Source organism: Melopsittacus undulatus, chromosome 3, assembly GCF_012275295.1.
Source record: "Melopsittacus undulatus isolate bMelUnd1 chromosome 3, bMelUnd1.mat.Z, whole genome shotgun sequence".
Taxonomy (NCBI): Eukaryota; Metazoa; Chordata; class Aves; order Psittaciformes; family Psittaculidae; genus Melopsittacus; species Melopsittacus undulatus.
In genome coordinates this window covers 86,503,214-86,526,306 of record NC_047529.1, presented here as the reverse complement: position 1 = coordinate 86,526,306, position 23,093 = coordinate 86,503,214, and the positions used below count along the sequence as shown (strand labels likewise).

The 23,093-nt window shown below is 40.5% G+C and overlaps 1 protein-coding gene across 15 annotated transcripts in view; it reads right to left on the bottom strand.

Annotated features, from left to right (window-relative positions):
• Positions 1 to 4,877: 4,877 nt before the first annotated feature.
• Positions 4,878 to 23,093, bottom strand: part of AFDN (afadin, adherens junction formation factor) — a 116,260-nt gene continuing 98,044 nt past the window's right edge. For 4 of the 15 annotated variants that reach the window (XM_034061087.1, XM_034061090.1, XM_034061091.1 and 1 more), the window contains 5 exons: positions 20,736 to 21,758; positions 14,075 to 14,209; positions 11,757 to 12,273; positions 7,666 to 7,750; positions 4,878 to 7,051 (listed from right to left, as the gene is read on the bottom strand). In XM_034061087.1, coding sequence (XP_033916978.1) covers positions 6,907 to 7,051; positions 7,666 to 7,750; positions 11,757 to 12,273; positions 14,075 to 14,209; positions 20,736 to 21,758 — 1,905 coding nt within the window. In that variant the 3' untranslated portion in view covers positions 4,878 to 6,906. Of the gene's footprint in view, positions 7,052 to 7,665; positions 7,751 to 11,756; positions 12,274 to 14,074; positions 14,210 to 20,735; positions 21,759 to 23,093 lie in introns of those variants that run through there. The other 11 variants (XM_034061093.1, XM_034061094.1, XM_034061098.1 and 8 more) reach the window with 6 other exon arrangements.

The following is a 23,093-nucleotide window of genomic DNA, read 5'->3' as shown; positions in this document are numbered from 1 at the left end:
AGCAGGGCCGAGCCGGGCCCCAACGGGATTTAACCCGGCCAATGTGGGACGCAGCTGGCGTGGCCGCCATGGTGACAGGGCCCGCCTCCTTCCCCGCCCAGCAGCGGGCGCCAACTGTGGCCTTTAGGCGCTCCATAGGGGATGGAAGTGTCCCTTCTTCGGCTGGGTCACTTGGGATAAATGGCCTCGGCCTCTGAGCGGGATTAAGGATTAGGGTAGCGAGAGGTCAAAAGGGAAGCCTGGTGCTCTCAAGGTCTGAGGTACTGAAAGATTTCTCCTCAGAACACTGGTTCTCAGGGGTGCAAACCTCGTGTTGAGGGCCAGTGGCCAACAAAGGGGGATGAGGAGGGAGGAGGGAGCTTAGAGCTCCTATACCGGGTACAGGATTTCTTCCCTGAGCAGTTGGTGATGTGTACTGTGGGCTAAGGCTGAAAAGGCCACAAAGAAGATTAAAGGATAGGAACATCTGTTGTTGGGGCTGGGGGAAAGGCGGCTGAGGAGGAATCTGGTCACTGTCTATAAATACCTAATGGAAAGCTGTAAAAACAAGAGAGCCCAATGACAATACAAGAGGCAGCAGGTACAAACTGAGATATGAAACTTCATCTGAACTTTAAATACTTCTTATTGTGAGAGTAGTCAAAAGGCCAGCACAGGTTGCCCAGAGAGGTTGAGTCTCCATGCTTCCATCCTTGGAGAGAATCAAACCCCAATTAAGCAGAGCTCTGACCTTGGGCTACGTGATACACAGAGGTCCCTTAAACTGCAACTGTTTAGTTACTCTGTGCACAAAGCCAGTGCTAGTCTTACCAGATGGGCAAAGCCTGCAGGTCCAGCTGCTGTAGGAGCCCTAACTGGCTGTCCCAGGTGGAAGCTATTCATTCAGGCTATGGCAGGGGGTCTCACACTAAGGTGAATGCTATACATGTTAGTAATACTACTTACTGCTCTACTGTATTGCATTGAAAGATTAACATCTTAAAAGCAGTCACAATGCTATTTGGCTATTAAATGTGAACATATACGAGATACAAACATGTCAGCTTCTTGGAAGTGGGAAATAATGCTATTTTTGCACTAGAGTTTGGGGTGGGTTTTTTTTTTTTAATTTTTGGTTTGTTGTTTTGGGTTTTTTTTTTTTTGAAACCAAAGCCAGCATCATAATTACAGAGGAATCCAGTTCTGCAAACAGCAGTCTCAAGTTACTGTCTACTGAACATGGTGAATGTGCTCTCACAGGCAGTAGAAAATCCAAAGGCATGCAGCAGTGGACTCCTTCATGTCTAGCACAAAAGGGATAGCAGTCCTTTACAGAGGAACTCAGATGAAGCCCACCTATCACACACCAAACCCAACATTCCTGTGCAGCTCTATCAACTGTCTTGGTGATACTGTAACTTCCTCCCACAAACTGTAGCCTCAGGTCTAAAACTAAAAAACCTCAACAAACTGTCTGGAAGCTCCTCAACAGTTCATCCTTGCAACTAGTTCTGTATCGGTGGAAAAATGAGAACTGACAAATGGATACAGGCTTCAAAAAAGAGAGTTGCAAAGTACTGTGATACTGTGGATGTTAGGAGATGTTGGCACTAAGTAAGGCAGACAGGTTTTTATCAACATCAGCTATTTTGTGAAGAATAGGTTTAGTAGCTTGAGGGGTATGATTCACAATTCTTGACACTGAGCTGTAATTTTTAGATGTAATGCTTATCCTCTAGCAGCAGCAATCAAGTCAGAACAGTTCCAACAGAACTCAGCTTCATCTCTGAAGTGTAATGGTTGATCTCTGCCTCACAATGGATTTTACCCACTATGAATGATATTAAGAATCTGGTTTCTGTAGGCTGTAACAGAGAAGACTTAATTAACTATCATTCTGACTGTGAACTAGTAACCTAAAACTGAGCAGCCCCAGACTACTCTTATGTAGTCATTCCTCTGCATAGCTGAAGGTTAAGATAGTACTGAAAACTCAGTCCCCTCTATAAAAAAAGTGAAACAACCAATAAAACACAACACACACACACACAATCACAATATGACCTGTCACTCACCATAATAGCATTTTTCTTCTATTTCCAAAGCAAAGGGGAAGTTGCTTGATATGCAGAGAACAAAAAAAAAGTCTGTCAGTGAGATCTAGGCAAGAAAGGAATACAAAATCCAGCTATCTGCTGGAAATGCTGCAAGGCTGTGTTCCAAGCATGCCTGTCTACACCAATTCTCTACTTCGAAGAATCTTGGGGTTTTTTTCCTCCCTCAGCTTCTACCACCTTGATCCCATCTTCCCCCTGCAAATGCAGAGCCCTGCCTTAGTACAGATCATTCTGAGGAACCAGAGGGCAAGATATAATGAAAATGCCTCAAACCACTTTTAATTTTAGCATCAGTGGTGGATTATAAAGCTTAAGATACCACTGAGGAAGCATTGTCTTGAACACTTCTGATGCATTTTTGGTCAGAGACTTACCAGACTGGTCAAGGCAGCTTTAAACTAGATCTGTTGTGGGGGTGGCACTGATCCATCCCAACTCTACCAGTTGGATGCTAGCACCTGTAATGACTGCTCAGAGTGATGCAGAACTACTCCAGTGGAGCTCTTCTGAGATGCCTCTGTACAAATGTCCTTAGTATGGGGACTAAACAAGAGGAATTAGAGATGTGTGCATGTCTACAAGCACATGATATCATTGGCATCACATAACATGGTGGGGTGGCTCCTGTGACTGGAATGTTGGAATGGAAGGTTATAGGCTCTTTAGGAAAGACAGGCTGGGCAGATGGGGAGGGGGTATAGCTATTTATGTCAATGATAGGCTGGAGAGTTTGGAACTCTGCCTGAGGACAGGTGATGGGCCAACTGAGAGGCTGTAGGTAAGGGTTAAAGGGAGAATGCGATGCTGTACATGACTGTGGGTATCTGTTACAGACCACCAGATCAGGAGGGCTATTGAGAGCAGCAGACCTGGCTGCACATGCAAATATAATTTCATACAGTTATCACAAAGGTCATCATCAATTAAAGTATCAAGAGCTGTGCTACGAAGGATGACAACTCATGTCCCTCACTGTTCAACTCCCACCATATACTGGGTTGCTCCTTTGGCAAACCTGACCTGAACTTTGCAAAGCATAGCTCAAAACTTGCTTTCTCACTGAAAATGCATTACCACTGTTGTACAGTGCACAGTTCCTTCCCCCGGGCCTAACCCCTGGACTACTTTGGCCTGGAAATAAACGTTTCTATGACAGTTCACAGCTGCAACCACCACAGTCTCATCAAATAAATCACTTTTTGCTTTTGTACTGGTTCTTTGCTCTTGCTTATACTGAGGAACTGACATACAGGAGGAGAATGGATTATTTCCTTTCTCTTCTAGACTACACATTCTGTATTCAAAAGTTCTCACAGTCAAAAACTATCCTCAAAACATGGATGAAAGACTCCCCTCAGCCATGCCTTGAGGTCCTGGCAGTCATTTCATTGAAACATACTAAACAGCACTCCTGGCATTCTGTGGTTCCTTTAGCTCCTTCCCCACCTTTGCACATGCATTTCTTATAGTAAAATCTAGAATATCCTCATCATTAAAGTTCCATTGTGTAGATCCCACAACTCAAGAGATCAAGGTACTCACCTGGAAAGACATGTAGGTCTGGGCCCCTCAGTTCAAGGACAGGGAATTGCTTGAAAGAGTCCAGCACAGAGCCACAAAGATGATTAAAGGAGTGGAACACCTCCCTTATGAGGAGAGGCTGAGGGAGCTGGGTCTCTTCAGCTTGGAGGAGACTGAGGGGTGACCTCATCAGTGTTTACAAATATGTAAAGGGTGGGTGTCAGGATGATGGAGCTAGGCTTTTTTCAGTGATATCCAGTGATAGGACAAGGGGCAATGGGTGTAAACTGGAGCATAGGAGGTTCCATGTTAACATCAGGAAGAACTTCTTTACTGTGAGTGACAGAGCACTGGAACAGGTTGCCCAGGGGGGTTGTGGAGTCTCCTACGTTGGAGATATTCAAGGCCTGTCTGGACAAGTTCCTGTGTGATGTACTCTAGGTTACCCTGCTCTTGCAGGGGGGTTGGACTAGGTGGTCCCTTCCAACCCTTGGGATTCAGTGATTCTGTGTCTTATCCCAGCTCTAGAGGATATTCAGCAACAGCAGTAGGCAGCTACTGGCCTAGTTCCCTCCTGCACCCTCCCCATGCAGAGCTTTAACTGGTGTCTCCCAAGAGCCAAATCATCCAGCCTTATCAATCTAACAGTAAAAGAGGAACACCACCATTTAGCTCAACCTTCATTCAAAACTACACGCTGAATTTGAGCCCACCCCTCCAAACCTCCAAGTCACCCAAACGGTTTCCCCCCTCCAGAGATTTGACAAAAGTTATCCTCCCTTTGTGTTCAAAATAAAGAGACTTTTTCACCACAGCAATCACACTGGAGACTCCAGCTGCCATACAATTTACTTTTCTAAAAGAAGCTGCATTCCAGGTTCCTCTTTGCTGTTAGAAAATACAGCTTTGCACTTGAGGAGGATACAAATACAGTGCAACTCACCCTGCCAATATTGACTATTTCCTAAGTTGCTGCCTAAGTTGTAAAAATTACTTATTCTTTCAAGTCTGCTGCAGATATTGAATATAAGGCCAAGAAATTCTGCTCTCCTATCAGAAAGAATTAACCTTCTCTGCAGGCAGCTTCTCCATGGAGAATTAATTTGAGGTTTTCTTCTATTAATTATGAATACACTGACTTTGTTTGCCAATGTATTTTAAAAGGTCAGGTAAGGCAAAACGTGATAATGAGAGTCCCTCTGGTTTACAATAATGCTGTTATGCAGAATCAAGTAACAAAGAGTACAAAAAAACATTTAATGCAAAGTTAAATACAATACAAACTTTATTAAAAATAGGTTGCAAGTGAAATACAGTAGAAATGGGAAACTACAGCAGTTTTGATGTTTTTCATAATAATGCACAGACAAATATGAAAAGCACTTTTACACATATTCACACTTGACCCGAATGCCCAATAGCGGCCAAATCCACTCGACTGAAGGTTATAGGTATTTTTTTTGCTAAGCCTTTTTCAGATTCTAGCAGCAACAGTAATTCAGCCACAGCATAACCTTAAGAAAAATTTGTCACTGTAAGGCTGCTAGTGTTCTCAAGATAAATTGGGAGAGGCTTGCTTTTCCTGCTTAACAGACAGAGCAAGCATGCAGATCCTTCATTAACACTTTGAACCAGTTTAATCTTCTACTTCATATTTAACAGGTGAAACGGTAAAAGCACACTTTCAAATAAGAAACCTGAAATACGTAAAAAATATTTACACTCCAATTTTCATTAACTTGCATTTATTTATCATACAACTCTTATTAAAAGTGATTTCTTTCCCAAGGCAGTGAAAGTCTACCTCTTTGTATTTGGAAGTGTGCACAATTTCCTAAATATATATTTATAAGAGAACAATATGATACAGGAAAAAAATCATCTAAAGCCAGTAAAGGGCTTTGTCAAATAGAAAATTTGTTTGGAATCACAATATATATTGTCTTAACATCACACAATGAGAAAAAACTCTGATGAGGTCCTTATTCCCAACATCATCAGCCACATAAGCACAGCTGAAGAAATGGCGGGAGGAAAAAAAATTAACAATTTAAAATTAAATAAGGCTATTACAGTGTGGAAAAATAGCTTGAACTGCCAACAAGATTTTCAGGACAACAGTAATGGAATGCCAGTAAAGCCAGCTAGACTAAGGAGCAGCTCGCTAGCTCTGCTTCCTCAGCATAAGCAGAGATGGTCAGTTGCCAGCACACCAGCTCTGTTAACGACCCTATGAACATTCCCACTCCCAACCAGCAGTACTGTATTTGATGCTTCACACTCCAGTCTCTGTCTCTAATATGCCAGTTCGTTTCTCCATAGAAAAAAATAAAGATATTGCTGAACTGATAATAGCAGACTTAGCAATACTGTTCCATGCCTAATCACCCCATAACTTGTAATCTACCTTCCTCAGGAGACACACGTATCTGTTCTGCTCACCTTGGAACAGGAATCATTACTCCTTGTCTTTTACACATTCCTACCATTTTGGTCCTAGCTGATGGAGGACCATTAGTGTAGCCTACTAGCCATTGCCTATGTAATGTTTAATAAATCAACCATCCAAAGGTTGTATCTTCACATTTTTAAAAGTCTGAAGCACTTACAGTGGGGATGCATCAGCATACAGACTTCTGTAACAACAGATAGGCAACCTACAGATAGGCAACCCTTTTGGACCCCAAAAGTACATAGGACTAGAAATATTTTTATTCCAAGGTTCTACCTATAGGATGTGTGTTGTTCCAGTATTAAGTAATGGTAAAATGTGTTGATATGCTGATCATTCTATGAACACCATACAGTTAGTCAGACTTGCATATGAAGTCTTATTCAAGGTGGCCCAGATATTGCCTTCTTATCAACCTAAACTACTAATTTCTAGTGCACAGTTTAGTTTAGGCAGTTCAAGCTATTCTCACTCTCTCTGCTCAGCAGCTAAAACAAAAGTGTGTTTGTAGAACACCAGGAAAGAGAACTTTGACAAGTGCTACTTGGTCTGGTGCACAAGAACTTAACCCCCAAAACAGAAAGAAAAAAAAGTTACCTTCACGTGATTCATATCTTTAAAATTTTACAGTGCTTTCATTGTATAAACCACAAGCTCCTGGCAAAGTAATCAGTTTTCTTGCTATTGCAATATCTCTAAATCTTAATTAACAGTCTTAGATATAGAGGAATCAAAGTCACTCCTTTCAGAAAACATTCATTTTCTGTTCATTAGTAGTGTGCCCCCCCATCCCAATCCCTCAGTTCAGAGATCTTCAGTTACATCTGATAAGGTGCTTTATTTTGTGTTCAACTCATTTTCCAGTTCCATTAATTTCCTAGAAGCTTTAACTTTATTGGATACATCCTGACCCTGTGAAAAAAGTCGTTGGCGTTCCCTGAACGTCAAGTTTTCTGGTGCTCCAGGTAAATCTGTATCTTGACTGGAAATGGAAAGAAAAAAAAAAGTCTTTATAATTCTTATCTACAATACTCCTAAATATAATAATTCTTAGTGACATGTATGGACTCATAGCTTTTGGACTACAGCAGAAGATTCTATTTAGTGTTTCACAAGGTTTTGCTCCCCACATGTACCTTTAATTCTGACATTGTGCTATCATGTTGACAAATTAAGGGCTCATGATCACCTCTTGCACATACATTAACCTGAATGAATCCTAGCTGAGCCCAGTCACAGCTTTAGTATGCTACACAGTAAAGCTGCCATTCACATATAAGATACAGCCTGTATTATTTATGCTTATCAGCAATTTGGTAAGAATTCCACTAGAGGGGTGCTGTTCTGATTTACAAATGCACTTCAACTGGTTAAAGTTGCTCATTTGCACTGATCATACATTTACTCAGCTGTAGCACTGAAATTTGCTACTATCATGTAGTACTTCAGATCACCAAAAGACTTGTGGAAAATTCAGCTGCATACTATAGTAACGCAGGGTACTCCAGAGCCAGATGCAGAACTCCTGAATAGCCTACAGAAATAAAACAACAGCCAAGCCAGGTATATAAAAGTTAATTGACTCTTACACGTCACCTTTTAGATCGTTTGTCTCTTGGATCCCGATAAACTTCATGGGCCCCAACAGCTGCTCCTGTAGATCCAGTGTATGAATTTACTCCTTATGCAAAAGAAAAGATAAGTTGAAAGATTGCAGATACAACATGAAAGTTTTTTATATTTCTTCAAAAAGGTGCAGTGCTTCTTTCAAGAACTAATCTTAAACTAGAATCAGAAATAAATTTAGAGGGCCATCAGTATTTAAACCCAGTACTAGTAAATTCTACTTCCCCCCCACCCCAAAACAGCTATAGTTTTGTTACTCCTAATTTTGAGCCAGAACTCATTTTGTATAGCTTATCCAGCACATACTGATTCACAGTATCTTAAAATGGCTTACTGAGAGACATCAGAGGTTGTTCAAGGAGATTGACAGAAAGAGCAATACATTTACATATCCTGTAACAAGCTCCACAGGAACAGGTTAGCTGCCACTGCTCTCTTTACAAGGCTATAAGGATTAGGATATACCATCTTTGCAATTCAACAGTCATGCTTTTTGTCTCTGTTTAGTCTCATTAAGTAAATTATCACTCAGAAAATGCGCCCCCCTCCCTTGAATTTAAATTTCAAGCGGTTATCTTGCAGCACTGCACCTTTAGTTTAACTTGATCTAACACACAGGTTTTACACATTATATTAATTGTTTCTAAAGGCCACAAGACAAAACATTTTCTTTCCAATCAAAAAATTTATCAATTTAATTGACATTTAGGACCATATTATCTTAGTAACTGTCAGGAAAAGAGTAAAAAGTGTCAGCACAATACTCAGATTTGTCTGCAGACAGTTCTAGTCTCAATATTGTATGTGTTATGTCTTGTGAACCTTCTTTTGTACAAGAGGAAATGTTTGCTTCTTCCACTGGTATATGTAACTTATAAATACTCAGTAAGACATACGGAACACACAAGCAAGTTCAGCTGGTGTGTATTAAGCTAATTTTTTTCCACCGAAACTTTGCAGCAGACCAAATCATACAAGGTATGCCAGGCATATGAAGGGTTTTTTCATATCAGAAATGTATCTTACGTGCATGTCCCTGCTTTGAAAGGGCCCACATGCTGTGGTTCATACTTCTACCTGCTTGGCAGTTTTGATATGGGTGTTGATTTTTCTCTGGGTCAGCTGACAGACCAAGTGGTCTGAAGAGACCCAGTGGAAGAAGGTATGAGAGCAAAATTTGCAGAAGCATGGTTTACTGGAGTTAACATTGAGAACAGAAGAGAGCCATAAAGGAAAGGAATGTAAGAGAGTCAGCGAGATGGGAGATGGTAAACTGCACAGTGAATTCTGCATTTTGTGCAAACGGCTTTGTACGTTACGCAGGCAGTCTTCTTAGAAGCTTGAGCAATCAGGTGAAGTTAACCTGTTCTCATGGCTATTTTGAAAATTATGAAATAAGAGTATTCAGAATTAGTTGTATGGTTTATGAATTAGGTTATTAAAGGCGAAGCATCATACTACAATATTCCTTAATTGTTACCAAATCCCTAACCAGAGCTCTGTAGATTGTCCTGCTGATTGTTTCCCAGGAAAAACAAATGCGCACACACAAAAAGTATCACTTAACATTTCACTTCCCTGAGATTCATTTTTCCATTAAAGTTAACAAAAAATAGGCCTGGGAAATGCAATTACATATGAGATGGCATTCTGGGTTATGGACGATGGGAGGCAAGAAGAGTAGAGGTGATGACCAATGACTGATGGTTCCAGAGTTACTTATTACACGTACAGATTTCAACGTGCCAAAACAGGAAGGGAAGCAAGGGCCTTTGGGAGCCTATGTGTTGTGATGGAAGGCACAATTTGTATTCAAGTATAGTCGGTTTCAAGTAAGCATTTCTAGAAAAAGTCCTCTGAATGAACACAGATTCAGTACAGACATGGAGTCCAAAAGTTTAATGTCAGAATATTCCTAAGAGCAAGCTAACAACATAGTCATAGTGTTTAAAGAGAATCTCTTCTGCTTATTTCCTGTCTTTAATCTTATTCTTTAATTCATTAATTCTTTGTGACTTAAGGTGCTCAAAAGCTAGAGCCCTTCTGATACAAAACCGTAATTTGGGTTCACTGGCTGAGGGCTGACATGCATGGGAGGCAGGCATAATGGCAGTATTTCCATTGTAATGACAGTACATCGCAGGTAGCATGCAGTATGCCTATTTACAGTCTAGTGACAACACACTGAAAAGCTAAAACCTTCCCTCACCTTCCTTTAAGATTTAGAACCTATGACAGAGCCAGACAGGAGTGACAGACAAGCTTGCAAGATCCATAGGGACTACAACATCACAAGATCTCATAGGCAACACCACAGTAAATAAGAAGTTGGGTTTTTTTAATCTTTAAATAAGTATCTTGCACAACTTGGGTGCTGTACTGACCCCAAAGAATGAAACTGCTAAGCATCAACTGTTACCAGTTGGACAGTAATTTTAACAGCTGAACTAACTGTTCTTTCAGCAATATTAGAACTAAATAGTACTGTGTAGAGCTACACATTGGCACTGAACGCAGCCCAACCATAGCAGAAGTTAATTTGCCCTGCAAAGGAAAAGATGCCTTGCTCAGAAATTATGACTGGAGCCTCAACTGAAAAGGATGCAGACAGGAAGCTCATGTACCTGCTTGGCCTCATCCATACCCTAAATTCAGATTCATACACTACTGCATCTGGATTAGAAGTGCTTCTGATAGACTGAACCCATTCTGAGGCTCATATGCTCCCTATGATCAGGGTACACACTACACCTCTGATTAACAAAGTGACTTTTCTAACTTGTTAGGTGGCCAAAACAGTGATCGGGGATATATCAAACTGCAGGCTTCCACATTTGTCACTGAGCCTTGAATCCAGTAAACAAGTTAGCCATTTGGCTAGAAGCCTGCATAAACACTCTATTGCTACCTCAGATGACTTTGCTACCCTTTGTGTTTTAGAAGGATGGCTTGATCAGCTGGAGTTCACTGTCAGGCAGTTGTTGACTTCCAGCATAAGTAAAAGGAACTAACCAGGGAAATGTCGTTGCCACCATTCCCCTCAGAAGGATATAGAAGCAGAAAAAAAATGTCAGGGAAGCACTGGCAGATGCTGCTATTTAAAAACAAAATATTGTACTAATAAAGTGCAAATTTGTAAGAATGAGATCTACACAGACACATACTCCAAAAGTAAAGTATTTAAGATTCCTCCTGCACAGCAGTGGTTTAAAAAAAATTTAGCATGGAACTTTGGACTGAGCTAGCTTTGAATTCATGAGTCTAACTAAAGTAGTTCTCTGCCGATAAAACACATTGCTGAAGTTACTAGCAGCTAGAGCTGTACTTGAAATTAAACTCCATTACGGTTGCCCACCTGGAGTTGTAAAGATGAGGAGACAAAGAAATACAGGACGTAGAAGGGAAGGACTAAGACAAAAAGCACTAAGATGAAGTTTAGGGTTTTGTCTCTTTCTGCAAGAGAACTGCACTGTACAAACCAGAAGTACAGGAATGGTGCCTAATACATGAAACTAACTGCATGCTCCTATATGCCTCTTGATGCTTGTATATTTAAGAACTGCATCTACAAAGGTCATTTTTAAAGCCATTTGCACACACCATTGAAAGATAGAACCCTGGTACCAATAATGAAAGCAGAAGACAAGCTCTGTCCAGGAACCCATTAGAAAAGGTTTCCTGTATTCAAGAAAGGTGCACTTCCAGACGCCCTGAGTAAACAGTGGTCAGTCATATAAAACAAATCACTGGAAGATACAGAGTGAAAGCCAAGACCAACAGTACTTTGAATTGGTTGAGTAACAGTTAAAATCACTTCTGATTCATTGTGTGAAAGATGGAATTTTTTGCTTTTGAAGAGTTTGGGTAAAGAACAAGGAAATTTGAGAGATCAAAATAATTAAAAATTGGAGAACTGATATTAAGATCAGGATTTAAGTTAGATCACCACAGTGAAAATAGTGATTAAGTGGGGAGGAAAATAAATCACAAAGTAAGAGATCAATCCACAGCACCAGAGTTGAAAACATGAGGATAGTTCTGCAGAGACGGTTGATGTCTACCTTTAGAGCTGCTGGCATGGATGACACTCGGTTTGTTTGGTGGGGGTGGGGGCTGGCTTTTTTTGGCAGTAGTACTGTTGGCATTGACTGTAGATGACTGGAATGAGTTTGAAAGAAAGAGGCCATCTGAAACTGGGCGAGGCTGGCGGGAGGGCTGCTGTGGCTTAAGGGTGGCAGGAGGAAAGTCACCATAAGATTTTCTTGTGCTGGAGTACTTATCCTGACCTGCTAGATTGGAATCCTCCTCCTCCTCATCATCATCATTGTATGCAACAAACTTGGCAGTATAAATCGTGTCAGGGGAGAGGACCTGTGTTTTGAGGTAAGAGGTGTTTCGCTGAGGTGGGGGAGGAGGAGCGTTAGATGAAGGGGTTGGGGATGGGAGTTCATATTCCCGTGGAAGCGGAGGTCTGTACAGACCAGGCTCATCAGGCTCCAGTAATCTTCGTTCTGCTTCATCGTGTTGCCTGCGCCTTTCAGCCTCTAAGCGACTGTAATACTCTTCTTCCTGTCGCCTCTGCAAGTCCAGGGGAAACAGAAACACAGTGGTCAGAAAGACAGACATTTCAATCTAAGAGCAATTTAAGCACTCCAGCATCAAGCTACAAACACCTTTTTTTGTCTCCTTTTCTGGCAATCAGCCGGGCATCCATATGGACTCATACAAAGAATATTTACTATGAAAACCATGGCAGTTGTCCTGCAACACAGTGTTGCTTTTATTTCCAGATTTACCACTACCTGCAGTAACTAAGGCAACTAACTGCCTCTGTGAACTAAGGGTGATTCCAGCACTTATTGCTCAAAATGTAACCCCAGTTAGTAAGAAGTAGATTTAATAAAGCTGTAAAGAATCTGTGGGAGAGGAAAAGAACTAAAATTAACTACAGCCTTAAAAAAGGAACTTTTCATTTTGCTGCATGCCTATACGAAGTAAATTAATCAATAGAGCCTTGGAATAGATGACTCCTAACAAAAGCTTCTCATTTAAGTACCAGGGAAACTCCTTTCATGTAGAAATCAAATTACAGAGAACTTTTCTACAGATAAATAACTGTTTTTAAATACAAAATTATATAAAAAATTTAAAAAAGCTATGCTAGTGATACTTATATGAGCCTATTCACCATTTAAAAGGCCATAAAATATCTTCCAGGTATTTTTCCAGTTTGATTTTTATCGGTTTTGAACTAAATAGCATTTAATTCTGTTCAGCTCTTTAGTCTAAACCACATCATAAATTAATACAAAGGTCTACTCAGGGGTTAGGTTGATAATGAAAATGTTTGGAAACTGTAATGTTACCAAAAACCTTCTGCTAAGCATGGTGCAACTTCTGCTGGGAGTATGATGGCATTTCAAACAACCATCCTTTCTGCTTTTAATCCATGTGTCTAAAAAAAGAATTCCACCATATCTGCTTATCTGCTCAGCTCTGAGTCAGTTATCCTAGAAAAATCATAAGTAAATCTGATCTTATTCATCTAGAGCAAAGACATGAAACTCATCTCCTTGTACTACTCTCTAAAACCACAGTAGTGGTGAGACGGTACCGAGTTCTGAACTTGTGGATATATGAGTGTGTCAGTCAAGATCAGACAGTGAGAGGCATTCCAAGTGGACGATCCAAATGTTTTCTGGCTGTATCACTGTCCAAAATTAAGAAAGCATTGGCTGGTTTTAATGTTGCCCAGTTTTGAACAATTCAGCTTCTATATAATGTTCTGAAGGAATCTAGCAGCCTGAATCTTTAGGATCTGCTTCACTGCACAGTGACCTAACTGCTGAAATTATTTACTTTCTTCCTAGACACCAACCAATTCCTTTGCTCCCATAGTTCAAACATGAAAGACAATGTGGAGTACCCATCTTCATTCACTACACTGTGTTTCGCATTTCTCTCTGTACCTGTATCAAACAATTACTGCAGAATTTAAGTGCCATCTCTGAGACACAGCAAACCCCAACACCACTAACTAAGCCAATATAATAAAGAGGGTATGCAAGTCATGGTGGGGGTTGAAGGAAACCAGGAGGGAACTGATTTCTGTCCTAACTTTCAGAGAAGGCTCTGAAGGAAAGCCCTCGACACCAATGAACACCTAGAAATGGTGAATCTATAGTACTATTTCTGCATCCTCCAGCCCCCACAAATGGGCTGTTTGTTTAATTACTTGTTGTCTTATACTGGATAAGCTTTGGGTCATGACCCTTATTACTGGGGCTGGTGCATTTAACCCCTGCTGACCCAAGCGTTACTGGCTGGGCTAAAGAGGAGAGGCCTGTCAGAACCCTTGCAGCACTTGGAAGACCACAACCTTTTCTTCAGCCTCTCTCCTGGTCCGCTCCTCCTCTTGCTGTCGACGCTCTTCTTCCTGCCTGGCCCTGTCTTCTGCTTCTCGTTTGCGCATTTCTTCCAATTGCTGCTGCCGTCTGCGCTCTTCATCCTGTAACTAACGGAGACACATCTTCAATTGCTTGGTCACTCATGGATAAAATGGGTCAAAACAAATTTAACCCAGGTATTTCCAGTTAAAAATAACTCTCTATATAGAAAACACTTTACTACAGATAAACCAGTATCATTTCCAGCTGTTAAGAATACGCTTTGCTACACTGGTTTCTCTAAAATCAGTAAGAAGAGGGTGGGAGGGGAAGAGATGCACAGAACTACTACATAAAACCACAAAACACACAGAGAGACATTTCTGACATTTCTAGCAGTCATACACGAACCCCTAGCAGAACACTGAGGAGACTCAAGTTCCAGACAGCTTCAGCAACCATGGTCTCATAGGTACAGTAAAGTGAAATTAAATACTTGGAACCTACAGCCCACAGCTCAAGTAACCAATTGGTTTTTCATTCTGAATTAGTATTTAAGCACCGGAAAATCCTGACTCATTAGTCAAAGGGTCAATCCATTTAAAGTAACAGGCTCATTCAACAAGTCTGCAAATATAGCCTCGGGAGGTAAATAAAATCTCCCATCTGTATCTGCAAACAGATGTATTTTGGAAAAAGGAGAGCAAAAGGCAACAAAATCTTTGACCATCAAGATCGAACAGCTCACATGAACAACTGATGTCCAACAGGCAGTACTGTTTTATAAATGCTTATGATAAACACTGCACAGATAAAACTGAGCAACAATCCCAACGTTGCATGATTCTCTAAAGCTAACAGTACCTAAGCCCTTGATGGACAGGAATTTTCACTAGCACAATAATAGTCACAAGCAGAAATTAAATGGACAACATGCTGTTATTTCTTACTACAGCATATGCTTTAAAGTGACACCCCTCCCCGCCCCCCATCTTTGACATCAACTGGTACAAATCAATAAATCATTGGAGCTTGTTATAAGCTGCATGCAGGCTAGAAACTGCTCTGCCCCTGGATTTGTTTTTACACTCTGGTTTCATTTACAGAGAAAGGCCCTTAAGACACAAAGCAGTAAGGATATAGGAAAAAAAGCTCAGTTTTAACAGACTTTGTGAGGACAACCTCGATGTAGGTATCTCTTCCCCTCAGCTGATCAACAGGAAATGTGGTGGGCTTTTTTAGAAGCATTAGGTTTTCTAATCAATTTTCCAATCATTTCTAAAAAACGAAGCTTGTTTTGTTCTGGGTTTTTATTTTTACTGATCTGGTAACAATTTGCCCTCACTGTTCAAGCAGTATTTGTATTATGGGCATCTTATGACCTTGTACAACAGGTAGTTTTGAAAACATTTGCCTTCTGTATCTTCAAGCAGCTGTACACACTCATTGCGGTGAAAACACCTCTCATTTCAAGTGTTAAAAGCCGCTATTTTGGAGCATGAAAGCTAAAGAACAAAATTAATTAATTTCATTTAGGCATTAATTTGGCAAACGTATACTAGAGGATATTACCTCTGAGTAAATTCCCCTTATTTAGGGCTAAAACTTTTATCATTCCTAACCAAGCCCAACATAAATACAGTGATGAAGGTCAGCATATATGGCAGAGCAGTTAACCAATTCCCTGTGTGGATTATGACCTCTTCTTGTCTGGGTTATTAAAAAGACATTATTTACCAAAGAGATAATACTGCTGTCAAAAGGAAAGACAGGCAGTAACTCAAAAGGGTTCATAGAAGAGAAGTAATTTCCTCTCAAAAAAAAGAAAGCTCAGAAAGGGCGAAGGGGAGGGAGGGAACTGCACAGTGAAAAAAGACAGGAAAATTCCTTAACTCTGGCCCAATTGCATTAAGAGAAAAACTGAGCATGGCAGTTCCTGATCCCAGATTGCAACACGGATGCCTTTTTGCTTAGTAGCAAATACTCTGTTCAAGTGCACTTGAACAAGAAAAATTTTCAAGCTAAATTAAAGGGGGAGTAGGACTGACTTACTTTATTTTCTTGTGACCTTAACTAACAGATAGAAGGGAAAACCGGGCAGGGTGCTCACCCGGGAACTGCTGTCAACATCTGAACCAGAATAATTGCTAAGACAACTGTATCCAGGTCAGAGGCTATGCTAAACATAACATATACGTATAATTTTTGGCCTTTTTACTAAGTAAGGCAGAAGCAGGAACAGAGCAACTATTAAGAGTGACATTTCACTTCTTTACCATTAGTAACTAGTTCCTCCTTTGGAACATTCCCAGAACAAGAGAGGGAGCGGTAGGATGGTGAGGCATGCCGGAGTGCTTTGCAGCTGTGTTTGTAATTTGTATTTATCACACTACCCAATTCAAACTTTACCCCAAAATTTAAAGACACTAAGGAAAACTAGCTTCATGTCCCATTTCTAGTAAGAGGGCTATTAGATTCCAGGTTGAATATTTTGATTTGATACTTCTCTATACCAATTAACTTTTCTCATACTTCCAGCATTTCTTCAAAGCAGCGCATCTGTATTATACCAGGTAGAAATGACTGATTCGTGATGTAGAGGAGCATTCTTCCAGCTGACTGCATGAAGTAGCTAAGCACAAAGCACTTATTCTTTCTCCCTGCTCTGTCCCAGTTCTACTGCAAGCTACCAACAGTTTGCTCAGCTGTACAGCTCTGTCCCCTATCACCAACATATGCTTCCAGCATTACTTCTACATAGGACGGCAAAAAAGGCCTCTTTTTCTTCTGAGCTGTTGCTCCTCGTACAGGAGCTGATGTGCTGATCCATATCAGCAATGTTAAGATATTAACGGCACTGGCAGGCATACAGGAAGGCTCAGATTCCAGACAAAATTCATTTCTCCGAGCACTGCTCTCAACGTTTTAAAAGGTGATCCAGAGGAACCTTAAATGTATACCTATTTATTTATGACAGTTAAAGCTGGGTCAGATCTGTTAGTGGCACAGGGAAATAAAAAAGATATACCCTAGCCAAGCTCACAATTCATACAGTAACTATTCATCATCTTTCACCAGCCTCCTAATTAGCACAGCAGCTATCACTAGTGCTCACTTAGACATATAAAAGAAGCACTGAGCACTGAATTTTTCCTCTAGAAACAAAGCAGTAACTACTTGGGTACGTGAAGTGGCACAGGATAGATGCCACTATGCCCAGAAAGTCATGTGAACAGCATGAATGATGAAATTAGAAAGAGGTATTTTCTTTTTCAGAGTACAGTGTTCAACATCACCTATTTCAGAATGAATTTCTGTCCTTTTTTTAAGGCTAAATTTATATACATAATAAATCCTCAACTGATTCAGGCCATGGACCCATCTAGTGCAGTATTCGGTCTCTGACCACAGCAAGAAGCTGCACACGGGCCTGAACATTTCTGCTAGTATTTCCCCAGCACGGTACTAGAGATGTCAGCTGGTACAGCCTTATTAATCCTCTGAGCAGCAGTTTACAGGTGTGATGTCTATGACTTTGTCTAATCCATTTTTAAAGCTGATGGTACTGTCTGCCTTCACAAACAAAGATCCAGAAGTTTACAGCCAGCTCACTTTATCTGCACAGTCACAGCAGACGGGACCAGGGCTTAAGCAAAAAAATAAGAGTAGTAATAAGAAAAAATATTAACAGATACCAAGTCTGAGAAATCCGTGACTCCTGGCTTGTCCATTAAAGCAGAAAGCTGACATGCTTCACCTGTTTTGCTGCTGTCATCTGCTTAACATTCATGTACAACGCATAAAAACCAAACACTTCAGACAGACTCACCGAATCATACTAAGTATGCATTTTAAAAGGGGATTATTTTTTTTATTTAAATTAAGCAGCGCTGAATGTTCAAAACTGTATTTTGAACAGTCATGTTCACAGTTCTTTCCAGCAGAACAAGTTAATTATACTAACAGGACTTGCAAGCATTACCTTTCTTTCAAATTGGTACAGTAATTATATAGAAATACTCTTTGAAAGGGACTATTTCTTCTCTAGAAAACTACAGAACTCTTTTCTCATGCACCCATTTCCAACAAGAGCAATAAAATACACAATTAGCGAGAGTCATAGCAATTACTGCTTCAATCTGAAAGCTGGTCATATTTTAGACACAAGACAATGGCATTAACCAATTGAAACTGAATTTATATGGTAACTTAATAATTGCATGTTTATGTGACCTACTTGGAGATACTAGGTCAGAAGCAACGTCGGAGTTTACAATCCATTTTTTCCCTTTAATGAGAAAATTGTGACACCTGTAAACAACAGTGTTTCAGCATGTACTGTAACAGTGTGCTCTATTAGGCTCTCAGGACAATTTCACTTCATATTGGAAAGGAATGGTGTTGCTAGAGCTCTTCTAAAGCCTGCCAGGGTGTGGAAGGCAGGAAATCTTGCCTCACAGCATGTTCATTCGAAGTTGTTAGTAAGATTTTTATAAACACCATTGCACAAAACATCAAATACAAAGTTTTAAATTAGATCACTGCTACAACAAACAAATCAAGCCTGCAAGCAGAACACAACATCTAAAAGGAAGGAAACACAGGGAAAGGAGACACATCTGGAAACATTCAAATGCATGCGTACAGTTAACTTACTGCTGATTGTATCACAATGATTTTTGAACACCCAAAAATGCCAAATCATCATCCAAAGCACATAAGGTGGTTATTATTAACATCAGGAATTGAAACGGGAAAGAGATATTGAAGAGAAAGAAACAAACATACCAAATCTAGAACAGAGATTGCTGGCACAGCAGTCTGCTGCAGGTAGTAAGAAAGGGGAAAAAAAGAAAGATGCACAGTGAAAATAAAGATAGGTTAGACTTGTGCCATTTTCAAAGCATTTTCTTTTATTTGTTAAGTCAGCTGCTTTAGAATGAGGAACTGAATTGACATCATCCTGAAATACAGAAATGAGAACAATCAATAATCCAGTTTTTTATCAGCACTGGTTTGACTCATTCAACACCTTGGTAACTCTCCAGAGATGTGAGTTACTGCACCTCTAGTAGTACAGACAGTGAAACGCTACCAAATGCAAACATTGCTTCAGTTCAAGACAACTGTTATTTCTTAGTGCCAAAATGTTCCAAAACGCTGGAAAATCTTTAAGCACAAATAGCATATTAAATCCAGCACTTGGGGAGAAGACTGATAAAATGTTACGCAACACAACTGGTTTTCTATTAATGACACATGGCTCTTTAAGCCTTGCTACAGTGAAATTTTAAAGACACTGTTTGTTAAAATGGCAGTTTTACATGGATTTTTTTAATGCCCATAGGTAACTGCCTATGTGATACAAATTACACGTTAGTGATGCTGGACTTTAACACAACGTGCTTGACAAAGATATATTTAGCTTTTCCTTTGTTCAGTTTCCAAGTTTGAGGTATCCATTGTTTTACACAGTAATAAAGTTAGCCACAAGAAAAAAGGAAAGCAATGCAGACTGCAGCGAATACAAGAACAAGTTTAGGAAATCAAGCTGCCAAAACAATCCAGAACTCAAACACAACCCAAGCCCATCGCTATTTCTGAATGTCAAAAGAAGCATGTCCATACATTTCTCAAGAATTAAAAACTGCATACCACAGAAGCGAGTCAACTCTTCAAGAGAAACCAACAGAAGACACTCAGCATATTAGAGAGTTAGATTTTAAGCCTGTCAAAGCACAGCTACTGGTATGTAACTTTGGTATCCATGCTGTTATTTAGAAAAGAAAAACAGGTTTTCCTGTATTGTTTGTCAGCAACAACAGATTTGAGACAACAGCCACCAGCAGTGATAGAAACTTCATCACACTATTCAGTTGTGTTATCTTATTATGCATATTATAAGCTTTCACAGTACTGAAGGCAAAGTAAGCAAACCTTGTCAGTACTGATTAAACTGAACACCAAGCAAAATCCAGCTATGTATGAGCTGGAGCCCTATATGGGGTGTATTAGTTGTTAAAACACCCAAACCATATGTCTCAACCTGATGCTTCCCTTCCAACGCTGCTGGGGTCACCACTGAGGTGGTGGTAAAGGCAGAAGCTGCCATATCCCCCAGCCTTTACTTGGAGCAGACCAGCAAGTGGAATCTCAGTTCAGTTCACTGGGAACAGCATGCAATCAGTACCTGTGTTCAGGTCTGAGACTGTAAGTAAGAACTCTTAGGAGTAAATACACAGAAGGGAAGAGGAATGGAGGAGGTGGAATGGGAATCACACTACTGATTCTCCTACAGTTCTATAATCTCAGAAGTTTTTGTTTACCTTCCTGTAAACAAATTTCTGCTATACTTAAACCTTCTAATCCTACTCCAGGTACATGGCAAGATCCCTTTATCCAAAGGGAATTTCTTTACCCACAACCAGAAATCTAAATTGAACTGCTAATCTAACAAGTAGCCATGATACTTTCATAATACATCAGTTAACTGGTGAAGCCACTGTAAGTTAGCAATATTAAAATGCAAGGTATTTAAGAAAGCTTCATCCTCCTTTACCCTGTAAGAACATCAAAATACTCGGACAAAGCCAAAGAACCCACCAAGATACAGATTTACAATACTTCTGTCTAGAAAAGATTATCCCTTTTTACCCTTGCTCTTCTTTCTGCCTCCAGTCGCTGCATGATGAGCATAGTATCCACATCATCATCCTCTTCTTCATCATCATCTTCATCTTTTTGCTTTGATTCCTGAAGTCGCTTTTGGAACTGCCACTCAAGCATGAGCTTGCGGAGACGGTCATTTTCTTCTGCTGTACGGTCAGGCTTGTTCTGAAGTTCCTGAATCTCTTTACTCAGCATGTCCACAATGTGCATTTGTTGCTGCTTCTCCAGCTTCTCCTTAGCATCCCGTTTCCAGGGATCAGGAGAGAGGCTGTCACTAGAGGACAGTTCTTCCTTACTGATAGTGATGTACTGCAGATCTCTCCGCTCTATAGTCCGAGGCTGCTGTTGGGGTTGCAGCTCTCGAATGACTGTTTCTTGAGGCCTCTGCAAAGTTGAAGGTTTTTCTGATTTCACTTGCTGAAAGGAAACAGGAGGAACCACTGGCTGAGAAGGAATTAGTGGCTGAGAACGCATTTGGCCCAGTTTTCTCTCCTGCTCACGACGTTTCCTTTCTCGCTCTTCTTCCAAACGTGCCTTTTCCTTTTCATACCACCTCTGATGCTCTTCTCTTTTTTTACGCTCAGCAGCAGCTACCTGGGAGGATGCTTGTGCTCCTATCTGATTTGGAGGAGGAGGGGGAGGCAGAGGCAAATCCATTTGTAGTTCATCAAATTCAGATGCATAATGCACTGGAGGAGGTGGTGGTGGAGGGGGAAGATCTGTTCTGATGGGCTGGGAAATGGCCACTGGAGTCGGCTGGCTACTGGCTGGAGTTTTCCAACGGCCAGGTCCACTTTTAGTTAAACAAGAACCAGGAGAGACTGGTTTGGCTAAATGGTTCAGGTGTTCTTGGCTAGATGTGCTAGAATCCACAGATGAATTCATCCACTGATCGCTGTCTGACTTCCGATCGATGTATTCTACATCCTTCCGTATAACAACTTCCAAACGATTCTTCTCTGGCTGGAAAACTTGATCTCTGAGTTCTTCCTGGGAACGAGCTACACGCTGGAAAAAATTAAACAAGGCATGTATTTCATATTCCATCTATATTAAAACATATTTGAAAATGGCTCACAAACCACATTCTTATTACTGAAGGTAATGACTTTTAGTGAATTTTAGCATTTCCATGCTCGGTGAGAATCCCAAAACCAACAATAAGATGTTCTTCTCACTCTTTTTAACTCCTTCAAGTGATGGAAGAAGTAGCAACCTAAGGAGTGCCTGGAAACCCAGACTGGGAGGAAGACTGAACACAGGATTCCACAGCTCGCACAATTTCTCAGGACTATAACTGACACCCCTTCCCCCACATATGAGTGTGGGAGTGCTGGCAGCTCAGAACAGTAGCTCCGGCTTTACCAGCTCTGCCATTCAGGCTTCAGCTTGCTTGATTGAACATTTTTGCTATTGAGAAGGCAAACAGAAAGGCTGCTGATGGAGAGCCAAGGGAGCTTCTGCCCACTCTCCTCCATCAACAGGCAAGATGACCTTTGGGAAGCTCTTGTCACTTCAGCACCATTCACAAGTATGGCAACTACACAGTTGGGTCCAATTCTACCTACCCTTGGGGCATGGTCTGCACTTCTTGTCACTATTTGAGTGCAACAAACACCAAGTTGTTGTTTTTCTTTATACAAGCTCAGGGTCTCACTGCACTGTACAACCACCTCTAAAGGAATACTTAACCAAAAATCAGGTTTATCAAATCTGTTAATAGTTTTCTTGAAGCACACACTCATACTTTGAATGTTAGGCATTTACTAAGCACTGAACAACAATGTACCAATTATGAACAACTGAGAGAAGACTAACAAAGCAAACTCCTTTTTCCTCCATCAATGACCTTAACCATGACCTCTAAATAATGCCTCCTTTGAGATGAACAAGTGTATTTTTCATGCTCTATTAGTCCAGCAGAGCTGAACACACAGCTATTTGTGTTAGATTTGCTGTAAAGATGCACCTAGCCAAACAGTTTGCTAATGCCTGCAGAACAGAAAACAGGCATTTCATTTCACATCAGTCAGTTGTTTGTGGAAGCTTTTTTTATAGGCCCAGTTCTTGCTCTAATGATGAAAAGGGTATTTTTATAATCTTTTTTTAAAGTCTATTTTTCTCTAATTTTCAACTTAAAGGAACTATTGTATGGCAGGGGAAAATGTGTACATTTTCAATGCTTATAAGGAGCTAAAGCTTCTAGACATTAGCTTTATGAAAATGCTTTCAAATTCTGCATTCAGCCACAAGACAACAGCTCAAATTCAGTATCTGTCAACAGCTTTAACAGATGGGGCTCATCTCAACAGTTTTAACCACTTCATTTAAGCTACACACTAA